The sequence below is a fragment of the Trachymyrmex cornetzi genome, unplaced genomic scaffold (genome assembly GCF_001594075.2).
Source record: "Trachymyrmex cornetzi isolate Tcor2-1 unplaced genomic scaffold, Tcor1.1 scaffold24, whole genome shotgun sequence".
Classification (NCBI taxonomy): domain Eukaryota; kingdom Metazoa; phylum Arthropoda; class Insecta; order Hymenoptera; family Formicidae; genus Trachymyrmex; species Trachymyrmex cornetzi.
This window is the reverse complement of record NW_017297060.1, coordinates 408083-425536: the sequence shown is the minus strand read 5'-3', so window position 1 is coordinate 425536 and position 17454 is coordinate 408083. Positions and strand designations below refer to the sequence as shown.

General features: G+C 35.5%; 1 protein-coding gene across 1 annotated transcript; it reads right to left on the bottom strand.

Annotated features, from left to right (window-relative positions):
• Window positions 1-533: 533 nt before the first annotated feature.
• LOC108761110 (Bardet-Biedl syndrome 9) lies at window positions 534-15939 on the bottom strand. The gene is made up of 12 exons (XM_018507463.1): window positions 15368-15939; window positions 14665-14753; window positions 9909-10173; window positions 9186-9433; window positions 8818-8948; window positions 6518-6695; window positions 5951-6196; window positions 5464-5706; window positions 3693-3976; window positions 2901-3071; window positions 969-1106; window positions 534-770 (listed from the first exon to the last, which is right to left on the bottom strand). The coding sequence occupies exons 1-12, from the start codon at window positions 15640-15642 to the stop codon at window positions 534-536; spliced, it is 2505 nt and encodes an 834-aa protein (XP_018362965.1). The 5' UTR covers window positions 15643-15939.
• Window positions 15940-17454: the final 1515 nt, after the last annotated feature.

Below are 17454 nucleotides of genomic sequence, written 5' to 3'. Positions count from 1 at the left end.
TTCCCTCTATTTTCATTGTTTGTTGTAATAAGTATTTGAGAAAATACGTTTGGAAAGGTAAATACTATTTTTTTTAGCGATCTCGTTCGGAGATCATTTTATTTCTATATTTTCTTACGTATCTTTTTCATTTAAGCTGAAAATTACCATAATAATGACACTACAATCAAGGCAAAATTGGTACGTACATCGAAGTTAATAAAATCCTTATTCACATCATTACGAAATCGCTGTCAGTTATACTTCAATCATTTTAAATCTAATTTAAAGTTAGATCAAAACAACTATGAATTAGTTTTCAAATGATTGAAGCATAAATGATAGCGATTTCGTAACGATGTGAATAAGAATTTTATTCTTTATTTCAATGTACCAATTTTTCTTTGAACGCAACGTTATTATTATGATAATTTTCGGTTTCCATTAAGAAAAATAAATTAGAAAATGTAAAAATAATTACAGAAAAGTGAAAGTTGTACACTTCAATGTAAAAGAAATTTCTATTTCTTTTACATCGGAAAACGCAACGACTTTTAAGAAGAAGCACGATCGCCTGCAGCTTCCAACTGTTCGTTCTCGACTATGTCAGCTTCTCGGCAGCTATCAAGACGTTCAATCGCGTGTACCAAACGTTTCTTCAACTTGGTGAATTCTTTGGTGGACGTCATTTTGGTTAACGTCGTGGACTTCGTATCCAGATGACTCGTGGATTTTCTCGAAGTGGATCGTAGAAAAGCGCTCAGGCTGACATCAGCGATTTCTTCCCAGTCCTGAGGAGCCGATCAAACGAATACTTATCGAAAAAAAGAAATACAAGAAATATTTCCTTATGAATGACAGCACAAACTGATCAATCTATGTTTCTTCCAAATGATTAATCGAAATTATATTTTTAGTAGCAGCGGACATATTTTAGCCACTTATTGTTAGAGTGAAGAGATTGAATTGCGGGTCACTATAATACTTACGAGTTCGTCGCACAGCTGCGGATCGAATCCGATCGCGGCTTCGAGCATCGTGTACTTATCGTCGTTTACATTGAGCCTCAACAGCAAGAGCAGTAACCTCACGACGCACCGCAGACCGTGGCCGGCGCGTTCCCGTTCCTGCAACAGCCCAATTACTGCGTTACATCACGCCGCATTGACGGACTGCACGTCGCCAATCTGTCCGGATAATGCGAACCGAGATTTAGGTCAGGAATTGAAACCGGTATCATTTTCACGAGGTCAGGCGCTCCTCTTTAATTTTTCTTTTTTTTTCTTTTACATTTATCAATCGTTTATATTTTCTGTATTGAAGAAGTCGAAACTATCGATTTTAATTGATAATAGATTGTTAGTAGTCCTCATTGTTAGAATATTCTCCGAGAGGAGGTCGATTTTAATACGAAAGTATACCTAAATACTCGCTCATTAACTTGGTTCATTTACGTTAACGTATTCTCGTAACAGTGGTGAGATTACTCTCGTATTTGTTACTTTCTCCGGGGGGGGGATTAACAAATTATTAATTTTAATTTAATTTCTCGATCATTCTTAGCAGCGTGTCGACTGTCATGGATTAACTTGATGGCTCCTTATAGAATCCAAATATACAAAGAAGATGGAAAGAAGTTCAATGATTTTGAAGATTATGAAGTTACAAAGTAAATTCATATCGATAATTTTATGTTCGCCTGGACTGAAAAAAATACTAAATCTTGATAAATATTTGTTTGATTAGTAAGTATTTACTAATTATTTGATAACAAAGATCATTAATTTAACTTAACTGCTATTTTTATTGAGTAAATATTTATTTACCGTAAGTAAATGTTTACTTACAATTGATATTGTCCAAAGAAATATGTATTAAAGTTTAGTAAATTTTTCTTTCCAATTTAATTTTATGACACCGAAACGATCCTTCCCGTGTCATTGTTTCTTTCTCTTTATTATTATCCATCTAAACATGGCTCTCCCGCATATCGTGCGGATCGACGCTTACATCGAATTCCCTTTCCCGGAATGCCATAAATCTCGCAAATAATAAGCCACTCGAGCGCGACGAGAGGGATCGAGTAACGATCACGAGCACGTTGATATAGTTTCGCGAAACCGCCATTGCATCGGTGCGATTGCCATCTCCGCTTCCAGATCGGCGCGCGATAAAACGTGGCGTACTGTATCGACCGCGATCGGCCGTCAAGTGGTTCGCGTGTTTTATATCGCCGAGATTATGGTCGCCGCTCGCCATCGCTGTCAGCGTTGGGTGAATAAGCGAAGGTAACTGCAGCGGACAATTACAACGTGCGCGACTTGCGAGCATTATCGAGCAGGTTCTGAGACTACACTTCAGTTGTACTATTGGTTGAGAACGTATTTATTACAATTTTCTGACGAAAAATGCATAGAAATCATGACTAGAGATTCTTTCCATTAATTACAAGTATATAACAGAAATAAAAGTTTTTATATTAACTTCCATTTAGAAAACAATTTAAACCAATTAAAGACCAAATTTTTTTAAATTAAAGATTTAATTAAAGATTAAATTTTGTTTAAAATTAAAGCATTAAAGAAATTAAAGATCATTTTTAACAACACGAATTCTTACTGTTTTATTATTAAAAAATACTAAGATTTAGAGTGCAAGGTATATAGTCTTTTTAATGTAACAAATAGATTACAGATGATACTAACTGCAACGTAGCTAGAAATGAATAAAAGCGTGCTCGTAAAAATAAAAAGTAGTCAAACTGTTTCAACAATTTTACGATAAATCTTACAAAATCAGATTTACGTTGAACGTACTTTAATTCAACGTACATTTGATTAAAGGTTAAGATAAATCTCCGAACGAGTTCACTGTAAAGAGAAAAGGATCAGTTGTAGGAAGATTGGACATCGGTCAATTACCGCTCGTGCGATCGCGAGATCGTCCAGAAGCGTGAAGATCGCGCGATAGGTCGACTCCAAGAGGAACGGCAGTCCGGTCGTGGCCAGAGACCGGGTATTTCGCTCCCTCACGATACGCAGCATCCTCCTCTCGATGTTTCTCAACTGGGTCGACAGTAGCCCGATCTCACTCTGTACTTGCACAACAAAAAAGTATGCTGAGGAAGAGAGAAACGGGTGTAATTAATCGGCAGTAAAGACGATGTTAATGAATCGGACGCCGCCAATGTCGTCAGCATCGTCAATTGACTGCGAAAAACTGATCTCAAATCTTACAGGAGCGACAAAATTAGAAGCTTTTAAGAGAAAAAAAGAGGGAGGGGGGAGGAGAGAGAGAGAGAGAGAGAGAGAGAGAAGGAAAAAGCTAAGTAGAGAAAAGAAAAATAAAAATTCCAAGAATTCTCATACATACAAAATATTGTATAGACCTTTACAGAGACAGGCTTAGCTTATCAAAGCTCCAATTTTTTTACAAGATGAAAGTTAAAATTAAAATTGAAACTTTAATAGAAAGACGAGAGAAGAACAAATATTTAGCAATTGGATTTTGAATTAAAAATAAAATTATATTAGATATCTTATCTAAAATCAAGATATAAATAAATAATTACAATTAGAAACAACTTATTACGTTTATAATTACATTTAGCGTAATACGTGTTTACATACATGAATGTATTTCTTTAAACTCTTTGATCATTGCATATCAAAATTAGATGTGATTCGTATAAAAGCCTCATTTAATTAAATTACCGCGATTTTGTCAACCTTCTGACGACTACGATAGTGCGCCTCCATCTGAGACTGTACTAGCTGTATGTGATTTTGCGCGATGGCGGTCGTAAAGTTTCCGGTGGCCTTGTCTTTGAGCCTATTCACCAGCTGCTGTACCACCAAGGCCATCGAAAGTCCGTCGTTTGATTGCACTCGATATCGATTGCTGGTAGCGCCGGAAACGATTGTCACCACGCTGCCAGTTTGCAAGTGCTGCAAGCCAAGTACGTTCCAATTTTGCCTCTGCACATCTCCTGTAAACTCTGCGAAGAGTTATCACGATTAAAATTTTGTTGCAAATTTCTCACATAATTTCTGGGGAAAACAATTAAATAAGAAAATTCAACTATTCAGTTAATTAATTCAGACGATTTTTACACTGAGAGAAAACTAAATTTTAATAAATATTTATTTGGATAATGCCAGATGAATATTAAATGTAAACATATTTCGTACCATTAATTTGATTTAACTGTTACTATTTTTTATTTAGCAAATATTTATTTTCTGTAAATAAATATTAGTACTATTCAAATTATTTATTAAAACTTGGTATATTTTTCTCTCAGTGTATTTCTTCATTATTATCTTTATTTAGGGTTTGACGATCGAAACAATTAATGTTTAATTTTAATAATATGCAATAAATGTTTAAACTTCTTGAAATTATTTAAAAAATAGTTTTAATTTATTAAAACATTTTTCATGATAGAAATTACAGTTGAAAATTCTGGAATATCATTTGTATTTCATGTAAGATTTGAAACAAGACATTGATATTTTTATGATTGATATTTTTTATTCTTAGCGGTTTCATGGGAGGGAAGGAATTCACTTAACGAGAATTTTACCGACTTTAAATTACGAATCTACCAGGTGTGCGAGGCTTAAAGTCGAGGGGCCGATAAAAGGAAGAAAATGTGCCGTGATTGAAGAGGTCCGGGTAAGGTCCCTGAGGCCCGCGATGTCTGATTATCGTATTAGGTGGGCCGAGATACCGCATGTTTAAACCACGAACGAGAGAGACTGGATTCCTTAATATCGCCGTTCGCAAACGAGACATCCTAATTCTCTATCCACAATTTCCTAGCCCGTAATTTCCGACGGGGAACGACGGGGGGAAATACGAGGTAGTGGAAATAAAAAAGATCCGTGAGATTTTGGGGAATCCTTTACGACGATGGGACCAGCAGGGCGGCAACACAAATACGCCGTCTATAATGTCACATATGAAGACAACCAATTTCTTCATGACTCACAGATCGATGACATTCATAAGAATTTTACATTATATTTAGATATCGGTTGCATTTCTTTATCAAATTGATGATATAATTGCGATAGTATCATATAACTTATATATACATATATCTATTTCATTAAAGATGATACGTATTGTCGCTTTGTGACACACACACGAAGTTTTAAGAATATATATAATTTTATCGATTACGTCACACTATTTCTCTATGATAAATATGAAGATATAAACTCAAATCCTCAGAGAGAACTATTTGAATCTCAATATAATGCGATATTTATAGTACATAATTTTTACAAGTTAAAATTTTAATTAAACGAATCTAATAGGGGACTCTCGGGGGAGTTTATAATGATGCTGTTGTATGAAACCACAGAAAAATTTGTCGGCGATAGATTCGAGGGGAATAGTTTTATCGCGGTTGCAGCCCTGGTCACGAAAGGCGAGAGAGGTAAGGAGTATCATAAACGACGGTGCCGATGGATTTACCGGGAAACAGCTGGCTAAAAGCCACAAGGGGCTCGCTGCACTTGATGGTCGCCGTGAAGGTGGACGTGTTCTCGGGTGGGCAGGCCCTCAGCATCATCTTCAGGGGTAGTTGGGTCGTCTTCTGAAGTACGCGTAGGCTCCCACGATCCGCAGTCTCGTAGCTCGCCGTGATTCTCACGTCCGATGACATCGTCGGTAAATCCATCGTTGGGTAAATCATTGCGCGCAGAACGTGCCTGTCACCTTCGCATTCGTATGATCAATTAGTGAAGTGACATACTTAACGAATTAGCCGCTATTATTGATATTCTGTAGCAATTCCTATCACTTATGAGAAATAGAAAAAAATTAAATATCATTGCGTGAAGGATATATCTTTTTCCATCAGCGTCATTCTATTTTTCGCCTTTTAATTTTATTCTGAAACTGCTATTTTCTTGTTCGAGTCTTTGCGTCGTAAATATGTAACTTTACGTGACTTGCTTACAAAGGTTGGTAATAACGTGGCGATCCTTGTCGGCGACGAACGGCTTCGAGACGTCCACGCATACTTGAACATCGCGAAGCGTCATGTACGTGGACAATTCTATGGTGATCCTGCACATTAAATTACGACCCTCCGAATCGTCCTTACTGTCGTCCTGGTTTCCGCGTGGACAGGGTTCCAGATCCGCAGATACGGTCACGGATATTATCAGCTCAGCGTCCATGGTGAGGTCACTGAGTTGATTGCCTTATAATTTCGATTATAAAATAATTAATGTCTGTAATAAAAGTCGATATATATATTCACATATATTTGATTCTGATTATATTTTAAGATCATCTTAAGTAATGTCTTAAGATGCTGATACAACCCCCTGATTGGATTTGTGATATCTTAAGATTGTATTTGAGACGATCTTAAATACGAGAATCGATTATGAATACCAGCCAAAGGCTAAATTTTAATTATAGGTGATTTGGACTTCGGAGAAATTCTTGATAGAGGACTTATTCTTTGTATCGCTAATGATTGTTTTAGGTATATTGATGATTCATATTTTGTTCATACCGGAAGTCTTATTTTTCTTCGCTAATTTGCGCAGTTCTATGAGCTCATCTTCGGCGGCCACGTAATCGTAACCGCGTCGATGCAGAGGAGGCGCGATAAATAACGACGGTTCCGAGCCCAAGTAGCAAGCCTCCAGTTGGCCCTCTTCGGAGAGAACGACGATCACTCCATCTAAGTGCTAAAAAAAGAGATATTAAACTCTAGATTACAGTTGCATTGCAAAAAGAAAAATCAACCCCAAATTGGTCAAAGAAACTGTAGATAAAAAAAACAAAAGAAACTGCGGGAGACCTGGAATGGCCTGTACATCATAGTTATTATCCTGCGGATGTGCAAAAGCAATATGAGAGCTAAATTAAAGACCTGCTCGTAAAAGTGATCTGACCTTTTAGATTAAAAATTAAAGTAATCCGAGTACGGTGGTATACTTTTGATCTTTTTTTACCTATTTTATTACTAATTATAAACTTTATTTCTCTTCATTTTAAAGAAAAGTGCATTAGATTGGTTTTTTTCTTTTTTGCGTGTGAAACTTCAGTTCGAACGCTTATGGCAGATTCTTTTCATAACAGCAAACTGTGAAAGGCTATTTCTGCTTTTGTAATTACGCGAGATAAGATAAAAATAATCATTCGTCGCTATTTTCATACTGGCGTCCGGCTGATTTAGGCGTTTTCTAAGCGTTTTCTCGTGTCGACGCGGAACAGCTCCAGTTGCCGCGACGATAGTTCGCTGATTAACGAACCGGAGTTCTCGGTATTAAGCTAATTAGTCAGCAATTCGCGCGTTCTGTGTCCTCCGGAAAGACAACAATGGTAACCTTGCTGGCCGCGTGCTAGCTGTGGCAGGACGATAAGATAAAACCAGGGTGATAATTGCCAACTCCTCGTCCTTCCCTGCACTCTTGCGGTTTTTTCCTTTCCCGGTCTTTCATTGGCGACGCCGATGCTAAAAGCCTTGAACGTTTCTTTCGATCGTCATTGCCACGTTAGCTCTTCGCTTTTATCTTCACTTCTTTTTTTCTTTCCCGTCTTGCGGTTTCAAAAATTCTTAAATAAGAACAATCCATAAGATGGTCAAACGTGTTCTCGAGCAATTTGATTATTATCCTTTTATGTCGACATTTGACACGGTCTTCACAGACAGATAAAGGACAAAACATAATTGTAATCTATAATTAACTTTGAATATATAGTGAAAGATAGAAAATATTTCCGTAAAACTTTTAGTGAAAAATTTTCTTTCATATATCTGTATAATTGTATGTACATTATTAAATTTCATCGAGATATATTTTGCTTTATAATGTCTAGAGAATCTTAGGAGGAAAACGTATAAGTTTCTCACAAGATTTGTTGTTATAGAAGCTCAAGATTGTTCTACTCTTCGTTAACTTCTTTAAAATGTGGAATAGAAGTTACATCAAAGAGGCTTCTGATAACAAGGACACGATAGATTCGTGCCTGACATAACGTTGTCAGAGAAACAACGGCTGGCGGTGCCGATAGTGCGACACGGAAGAGGATACACCGATATGGCGGAGGTCTCGGCTCGCTTCTTTGTCAAATGTCATCGGCTTTGATTGCGGACTATCGTGGTGAATGTATGTAGATATGCGCTCCATCGAGGTCTTCTTTCTTTCTTTCTGTCTCGTTCCCTCTTCTAAAAGGAATTCTCCCATATTTTCTACCTATATGTCACTATCCAATATCCGGATAAGACAACCTTTCGAAAACCGATTATTTTTTCCCTCAGTCTTTTCTCATTGGCAAAGTTGCCTTGTCAGATACAACATATCGACCATTTGTTACGTTACTATACCATTTCAATGCCATTAGAAATAAAATGGTAAAATAAAAAGTCTGAATAGACCAATAGATTATCAATATGATCTTTGCTATGAACTTATAATCGAAGTTCCTTTTTTTAAAAAAAGTATATCGATTGTTACGTGTATAATATTATTGCTTATTGCAAAATGATTAAATAACAAAAAAATTATTTATCGATTGTGAATATATAACGTATATGAAGAAAAGTGCGAAAAATTTGTAATATAATATTAAATAATTTTAATGTTATATTACAAATTAATTAAACTTTTAGTGTAACAATTGTTGACCGTAATACTTATTAACAATAGGAAACTGTTACGATATTAGACCTTGCTATTTCAAATGATCAAGAAAAATTACTGGTTTTTTTAAAATTTTTTTTTCGAATGGCTCTTTGTATGATATAATATTTTGAGATGCCGCATCGAGTAAGAATACAAATATAGGCATTATGTAATTGATTACCTGAAAATGCGCTCGAGTTACAGCAACCGGAGTAAAAGGTAACTGAGCTGACCACCTAAGAGTCGTGCCCTCGTAAATCATCAGGGTGTTCGTGTCAGCGATTACAAGCACCATCAGCTTGCCATCCGGTTCTGTAAGTATCGCACTAAATTAACACATTTATCTTCTATTCGTTAAAATAATTAATTAAGCGTGTCGCATCGCGCGTCAACTATACTAGCCCAATCACACGGTTTTCTCTCATTTGTCCGTCTTATCCTTGTTCTTTCTTTCTTCGAGAAAAAGTGTTTTGATGAGATCAAAATTTAATATACTTTTTTCTTTTTCTTTTTTTTTCTCGTCGAGTTCCTAAGTCCGTCGTTAATTACCTATCACGTAAGGTTGAAAACAGAGTGCATTGTACTCGAGCCTTTTCGAGTATTTCAGAGTGACGCAATTGTCTTTCAGACAATACAGATTTTTCTCGCCGAGTATAAGAATCCCGACCTCGAAGCTGCTCAAAATAACGGCATCGATATCGAGAATGGCTTCCCCGATATTGTAACTCCAGTCCGGTTCTAGGTTCTTTGATTCTTCCGAGCGATCCTTGCTGCCAAATTCCGCCATACTCTTATACCTGCGCGGAAAATATACAGATCTACGTATGTAAAATTTCATTTTATTTACTAGTGTCAATTATATAAATTACGCGTCAAATTTTGGAAATATAAAAAAGTATAAAATTCTGAAATATTTCTTTTGCATTACTGCTTTTATCGTCATAACTTTGCTAGAATATAAATCAAATTGTTTTAATCAATAATTGTGATAATTATTTGCAAATAATTAGGGATAATACTAAAGAATGTGATATATTATATTTTTCTTATTACAAGTTCCAGAGTGACTTTTAAATCCTTTGATAATAAAAAGCTTTTCTCCCATTACTGTTGCGAATCTAATGATAGTGAACTGTGTATTTTTCCATTCGTCCTCTCAGCTCATAATCCTGAAAGATGAGGCTGTAATCCGATATATCGCGGCCGTATTATCTGCACACCGGCAGGTGTTCATTGACGAGCTACTTGGAATGGCATAGTGGAACAACCTGCCTGTAGCATTCGAGGATCCACGAGGAGCTTGGCGTTACGAAGATGTCGTTCCGCGAAACGTAGACGATCGGCTCTGGCAGCAACCGATTCCTGAGAACCAGGCTGAAGGTGGGAGTCTCTTGCTCGTAAAAGAGAAGCGTGCCATCCAGGCACTGAACGCAGAGGAAGTCCCTACCCCGCACGCCGCCAAACGGTCCCGTCGTCAAGGACGCCGGAAATCGCGGTAGCAAATGCTCGTAAGCAATTTCCAGGTCGCAATGGTCCCCTGCAGGAGTAATAAGAAATGATGATTAAATTAAATCAGTCTAGATAAAAACTTAAAATTGGTAATCGATATTGAAATCAGAAAAACTAAAATTTCTGAATTGTTCGAATTTTTTAGTGTAAGTTTATTTCATTATTTTAATTTAATCCAGAAGAATTGATGCATTTAGGCTCAGTTCTACCAATATAAAATTTACTTTAATCTTGATTTAATTTTAAGAGTTAGAAAAAAAAAGGTTAGAATTAGAAAACGATAGTAAGTTAAACCGAGAGTTAAAGTTAATCTTACATTAGTGAAATTGAGTCTTAATCTCGTGATAAATTCGGGATGAACTACTTTTCAGATTTATTATTTTTCATAATTTCTTATCTATTTCAAAATTTTAATAACAAATTTATTAAGTTCTTGCAATAAACTTTTTAACAAAAAGTTTGTTGTCAATTGTAACAACATCTTTATTCTTTATCCATATTCGTTTTCGCTTGTGTGCTTATTGGAATTATTAAATACATCACAACGCGGCTTAAGAATCTATTTATCACGCATTACGTAATGTTTATGAATACATTCGAAGGAATGCGTTTCTTGAATTTTTTTAATCGCAAGGACGACATTTGTCAGAACTGGTAAGAATTGCCCCGCATTTTTGCCAGGAGAAACAGTCTTTACTTTGGCATTAAATCAGGCCGATTATGTACGCTTGTAGACATATATGTGTATATATCGCAGTTAATTGAAGAAATAAATATGCGAGACGGATGTGCGAGCTCAGGCTGCGCTAGACAAGCGGCTCGAGACGGCGAACAATCGCGATTCCTGTCTGTATATAGGTCAGGCCGCAATTCATCGTGGTCGCGTTTGAACGTCCGGACGAGAGCGATCAGTGTTTTGCTGAGTATATATATCACAACGGCAGTGTTATAATGAGTGTGCCAAAAAAAGTGAGCGCAAAGTACAGACAAATACGTTCCCTTTATTCGGACGACGTAAATAAAAAAGAAAACAAAGAGAAATCATTAAAAATAAAAAATAGAAAATCTAAAGTAAAAAGAAATAATTCTTATCACATTGAAATTAAGGAGAAAAGAGAGAGGGAAAAGAAGAGAATTTTTATTTGACAATTATATGAGAGAAGGGAATGAAAAAATAAATACAAATATTAAAACTTTGATGACGCAAATAAAATCCTATTTTTAATCAAATGGATAAAATGTTACAATTATCTTTGTTTACAAATTTGGACATTAATTAATTAATATATATATATATATATAAAATGCCTTTTTTTGAAGTTTAAGAACTTGATTTCTCGTTTCGTCTCATCACGGAAAATATTGATTAAAGGAAGATTTTGCTATGAAAATGTAAAGATAATATGAAAATTAGTGGCGCCTACTTGGCGTCAGGAAGTAGACGCGATGTCTTTAATGATATTACGAAAGAAGTGAATCAGACAGTCGCAACTTATACGTGTGAAAATAACTGGCGTGTAATTTGCGTTTTCTCGTGTGAGCGTGCGATCGGAGCGGAAATCGGTTGTGGACGGTTTTTCATCGAGGGAAATAATCGTTCTCGCTTTGCGTTCCGCCGCGCCGGAGGAATCGCGCGCTTCACGCGCTCGAAAGAAGTATACGCATTCGACGACGTAACGCGTTCGACGTCGTAACGGCGCTCGCGAATTATTACGAAACGCTCGGTTGTTATTGCTGCGTCTAATATCGGTTGGACTTAACGAGATACTAGCTCGAGGCGCCTCTCTCAATCCTGGATCGAGGCTGCGAAAGCAGTCTTTAACATTGGAACGGCTGAACCGGTCATTTTTACCAGTAAACGTTTTTATCAGCCACAAAGACTATCTTTAAGCGGCGGACAAACTTAATTTTATTCCGATTTCATATACTAATAGTAGAAATTGAAAAGAAGGAGAAACGATTTTTCATGGATCGTATATCAAATATATATAAAATACACGTAAAGAATTTTTCATAATAGTATGCAATATAAAGCATACGATTTGATATTTTTTATGAACCATGTATAATACAGAAATTATTTTAAATTGTAACATTATTATACGTTATATCTTACCGTAATAGTATTATTACATCACATATTAGATGAAGATTGTGTAAGTTTTTAATGATCAAATCTATATTCCGATCTATATGTATTTCCCTGCGGCGATTATGTGATTTTCCACATTATGTGTAGAATCGCGTAGATTATTAATATTAATGGATAAATGTTCTTCTCACATAGCGTTCTAGGGTCAAAATTGACTCCTCGATCTTTCAAAGACGTTTTAATTTCAAATTGCATGAGGAAAACCTGCACCAGTCAAGGCGGAAATTGAAAAAAGTTTTCTAGAGTTACATAAATTGCTGTAAACGGAGGAAACGTCGAGAAGCGCGTTATGACGTCGTACTCGAGTACATCGTTTTCGTACTTTGATACGCGATATCGTGCGATTAGGCGATTAGCATAAACACACATAAGTCCATATCTATGCTTTACATTCAATGCTAAATACATTTAAGTATGTATTTTATTCGTCCCATATAAAAAGAAATTTTAACTCTGAAAGAATCCGATAAACGAATGTTTAGGGAGGATAATTTTTAGTATCAGACGTAATACTTTAATTTCTGGAATTAAATACGACGCCACCAGAAATTTAATATTTTAAGTTTTCATTATTTTTTATGAAAAAAAAAAAAACTTAAAATTAATTTCTCATCTACCGAGATGTTGCAGGATATCGTAATAATCGACATATTCGTCAAAATTTGAAAGTCAAATTACAGTCTCATTTAATATCGATTTTTTCATGCAATGATCGATAAATTGCTTCTCAATTTTCTTAATCGTTCCATACATTTTAATTCGCAACCGCTTCAATTATGAAGACGAATTGCAAATGCACGTTATACATTTTTCTACAAAAAAAAAACGATGCGGTATCAGCTTTGTAACTTGTACACAAGTTGCCGTTGATATCGCACGAAAATCGTTTCGAGATATCGTCGACGCGGCGCGCGCGTTTCCATCTCTCATCGCCGAGGATCTTTGCGCGCGGGAATAATTTAGCGCGCTTGTGATGCTCGTTAGCGGCACACCGCTCGCGGTCATTTTATCTACGCGGCCAGGACCGGCTCTTGGAAGACGGGTCCGTGGGATGCCGCTTCGAACCCTGAGGGCTTCTTCAAGACCAAACGAAAAATAATTACACGTTTCCCTCTTCCCAAATATATAAATTACACATTGAACTCAAGAATTATAATAGTAGTAATAATATAACGATAATGAGAGCAACAAAAATTAAAGTATCTACACTTAAAAAAATGATGTATCAACATTATCTTAATTGAAAATAATTTTGTTTATTCGAATAACACCATTAATGAAACAAATACTTGTGCTCTTGTTTCAATAAAATTTTATTTGTTTCATTAATCCTGTTGTTAAATCAACGAGATTATTTTTAATTAAAATAATGCTGTTGAAACAACATCATTTTTTTTTCAGTGTCTAATAGTGTTAGTAATTGTAACATAATTAATTGTTGTAGTCGATAATGAGAGATATTAATATAAGGTGATTACAAGACATGTATATAATGAAATAGAAATACGTACATATATGTAATGCTCGACATGTTCTATCGGTATATACTTGTTTGTTGAGGTTGCAAAATCTAATTAACGAAGCATATTTAAGTCGGGTTTCTTGCGAGAATTCCAGTCAGACCTACACACGAGGCCCTCACGATCATTCGATCTTATTCGTCGTTATATAGCCGTGCTGGCATCTCTTCCGACGGCTGTTCTATCGTACGATTAATGTTATTACCATGACATTGAAATTAATATTCCGATAACACGCGTACTGTGATTCTGGCGTCCAATTAAAAGAAGAAAAAAGTTATAACGGAGAATACAGACTTCCTTCAGTGATGATTGCTTAGTTTCTACCTTTGTTAAATGTAACGTGCATATCTTCAAGTTAAGACGATGAAAGAATGATTTGTTTATTACACAGAAAGAATGCGCTAAAGTATTCCAAGGTATTATCAGTATATCTAAAAATTTAGCTAGATACAAATAAAAAATAATTTTGTTAGACTATCAAAATAATTATGTAAAATGTTCAAGTAAATTGTTGCTAAAATGTTAAAATTTTTTGCAGTATGCTCTTTATATTTTAGCATTCTACACAATTAATTTAATGGTCCAACAAAATTATTTTTAGATCTGTATATCTAAACTGTATATCTAAACTTTTATATATTTCAGTATAAAATTATAATTTCCGTAAACACACCACTCTTTAAGACGTATTATTTAATAATAAGATATTCATAATAATTAATAAGAAAAAACTTATACAGTTAATTATTAAATTAACGGTGAAAAGTGAGTTATAATAAAAATGTGTTCGGGGATGCATTTTAATTTGTTACTGTTTAATATAATAATGTATTCTGATACAAACCATGCTCAACGGAGCCTTGACTTAAAATTATGCTGTAAACGACAAGTTTTTTTGGTGTCAGTATCGCGAGTCGAATATCTGTTGAGCCTCTGAAACAGATCAGTATCGATGTAATCGATATCGATAAAAATATTATAACATTTAAATAAATAATGTTGCAAAGTGCACTTATTTAATTAAAGATAATTTTTAACAGAATAGCTTTAAATTTTAAATAATATTCTAAAGTTCTAACGAGACATTAATAGATAGATTTCTTCATATTTATTTTTAGCGTCTGTGTAATTTATCTAATTTCATTCACAATTATATACAAAACAATTTAACATATTATTTTAAAATATCTTGCGTGTATATTAAATTGGTAATTTTAGCATGCATATAAAACGAATCTTTGTAAAATTTTATAACAGTTATCTATTTATTCTTTTTTTAATCGTTACATTAAAAAAATTTTTAATTTACTGATGAATTACAAATTAATATAAAAACTGATAAGTTTTTTTTTAATTTACATTTTTATAGATTAAGTTTAAATTAATTTTGTTTTATTGTAATTGATTTTAATTGAAATTATTTCTTGTTGTTCTGGCTTTCACAAAAATCTTCATCACAAGGCCATGCATTCCAGAGTTAAAAACGTGCAATTCTTCACGCGACGTCAATAATCCTTTCACTTCACAAATCTCACGATCTCACTTACGAGACGAATTTGCCCGCCTTCATGTCGACGATACAGTCGCTGATTTGCGTCTCGACGATCAAGTCCGAGGACTTGTAACCGCTCGGTGACTTGGTCTCCTCTGTCCATTGCGAGAACGGGCTATATATTCGGAGGTAGCCGCTGTGGCTGCCAATGACGATGATGTCCTTTCGGTCAGCGTCGAACAATGGCGTGATCAGCAAACTGTGCTTATCGAAAGATTCATTCACTCCGCATTGCGTTCTCCACCATTCATTTGTCTTGAACAACGACATTTCCGAAACGCTTCAAGAATTCGGCGGCATCGTGACACGAACAAGGACAAAATGCAACTAAACACTAGGGGCTTACACGCCGGTGGTTGCTATGACAACATTGACAACGCGCCGCCACAACAAGTCAGCGTCTCGAAGCTTGAAGCTAAGGCTAATCAAAGACTCGACAAAATTGCGGTGTAACTCCACATTATCTAAATATCGTGAATGTCGAAGTGTATGCGTATTACAGGTATCAGCAAATTACTGTACACGCAAATTGCTGTCTAAATGGCACATGACTTTCCTAAGTTTCAAAACGGGTCTGTGATACGTTAAAGAACTATACTTGCTTATTTAGAATATTTAATTTCTGCAGATTCAGCGACTTATTAAATTTTCTTGACTTAGAGTTTTTAATAGCTTTAAAAGTTTTGATCTATTAAAAAAATTGATTAAAAATATTCAATTCTCGTCCAGCTATCCGCCTTTTTCGAATTATAACTTTTAATATTTTTAAAACATTCGACATTTTTTAAAGAATTGTAATTGTTTCAGAATATATATATACATATATAAATATTATAAATATTTATGTTAATAATCATAAATTTTTATTAATTGTAACGCAATCGTTCTTCAATTATCCCCGAACCTTCCAAGCCCCAGTCACGAAAATTTATCCAGAGCCGAGGGTCTTTAATAGTATCTTGTCGCTCAGCCATAAAGGATTTGCACAGCATGCATAGGTATACATAGAATTAAGAAGTACGAATGCCAAAATTCAGTAGATACTAAAAAAAAATTATTATAAATATTATATTTATGATAATTTTTTTTAGTGTCCACTGTATTGTTATTATACTACCATATTTAGTAGTACAAGGTGTGGGGCGCAGGTTGGCGTCACGCCGAAGTGGATCGACTCGGAATTCAGGGACCCGAGTTCGATTCCACCTTAGCGCCCCAACACGAAAAATACTCAACGTCTCTTAGGAATATGAGTATATTTATTGTCTTTCTGTTTCTCCTCAGTCCTGTCCCAGTGAGAAATGACAATGAAATCGATGTCGAATTGACGTCGATTCCATTATCATTTCTCACTGGGGTAGTCGCTCGATTCTGAAAATAAAAGCAGCAATATTAAAAATAAGAAAAGGGGAAAAAGAAAGTGCCGGTAGAGAATCCAACCGGTAAGGTGATGCAGCGGCTATTAAACAAAGTGTGCCTTCCAACAAGCGACACAAATGACACGGTGTGACGCATGGATCATTATATCCTTGTTGTTTGCCAATGTTAAACAAAGATGACATGATTACTGTGTAGCACTATGTCAAACTTGTTGGAAGGCACACTATTACTACGTTTACACGGCACTCTTTACGCCAAAGTTATAACATCGATATTATGAAACTGGCCAATCATAGCTGTTCCTCTGAAGAATGGAATGACTGTGATTGGTCAGTTTCATAACATCGATGTTATAACTTCGGCGTAAAGCGTGCCGTGTAAACATAGTAAATGACTACCTGCTGCGCCACGGGACTCGTTGTGATACCTGCTTAAGAACATTCTCCGACTGCAGTTGTGCTCAACCTAATGAGCACATTAGTGCTCACCATTATCACAGTATAATCAGTAGGGACACTTGCGAAAAAATGCGGGGTCCGCGCAGATATGGCTGCGCAGCTTTTGTTTTGAGCCGGATCCAATGAAATGCAAAACGACAGTAATGTATGTGTAATGTATGTATATGATAGTAATGTAAATGTTAACATGCCGGATGCTCACGTGACTGGCGACACGGAAATCAAAGGTGCCGATACGAAGTGT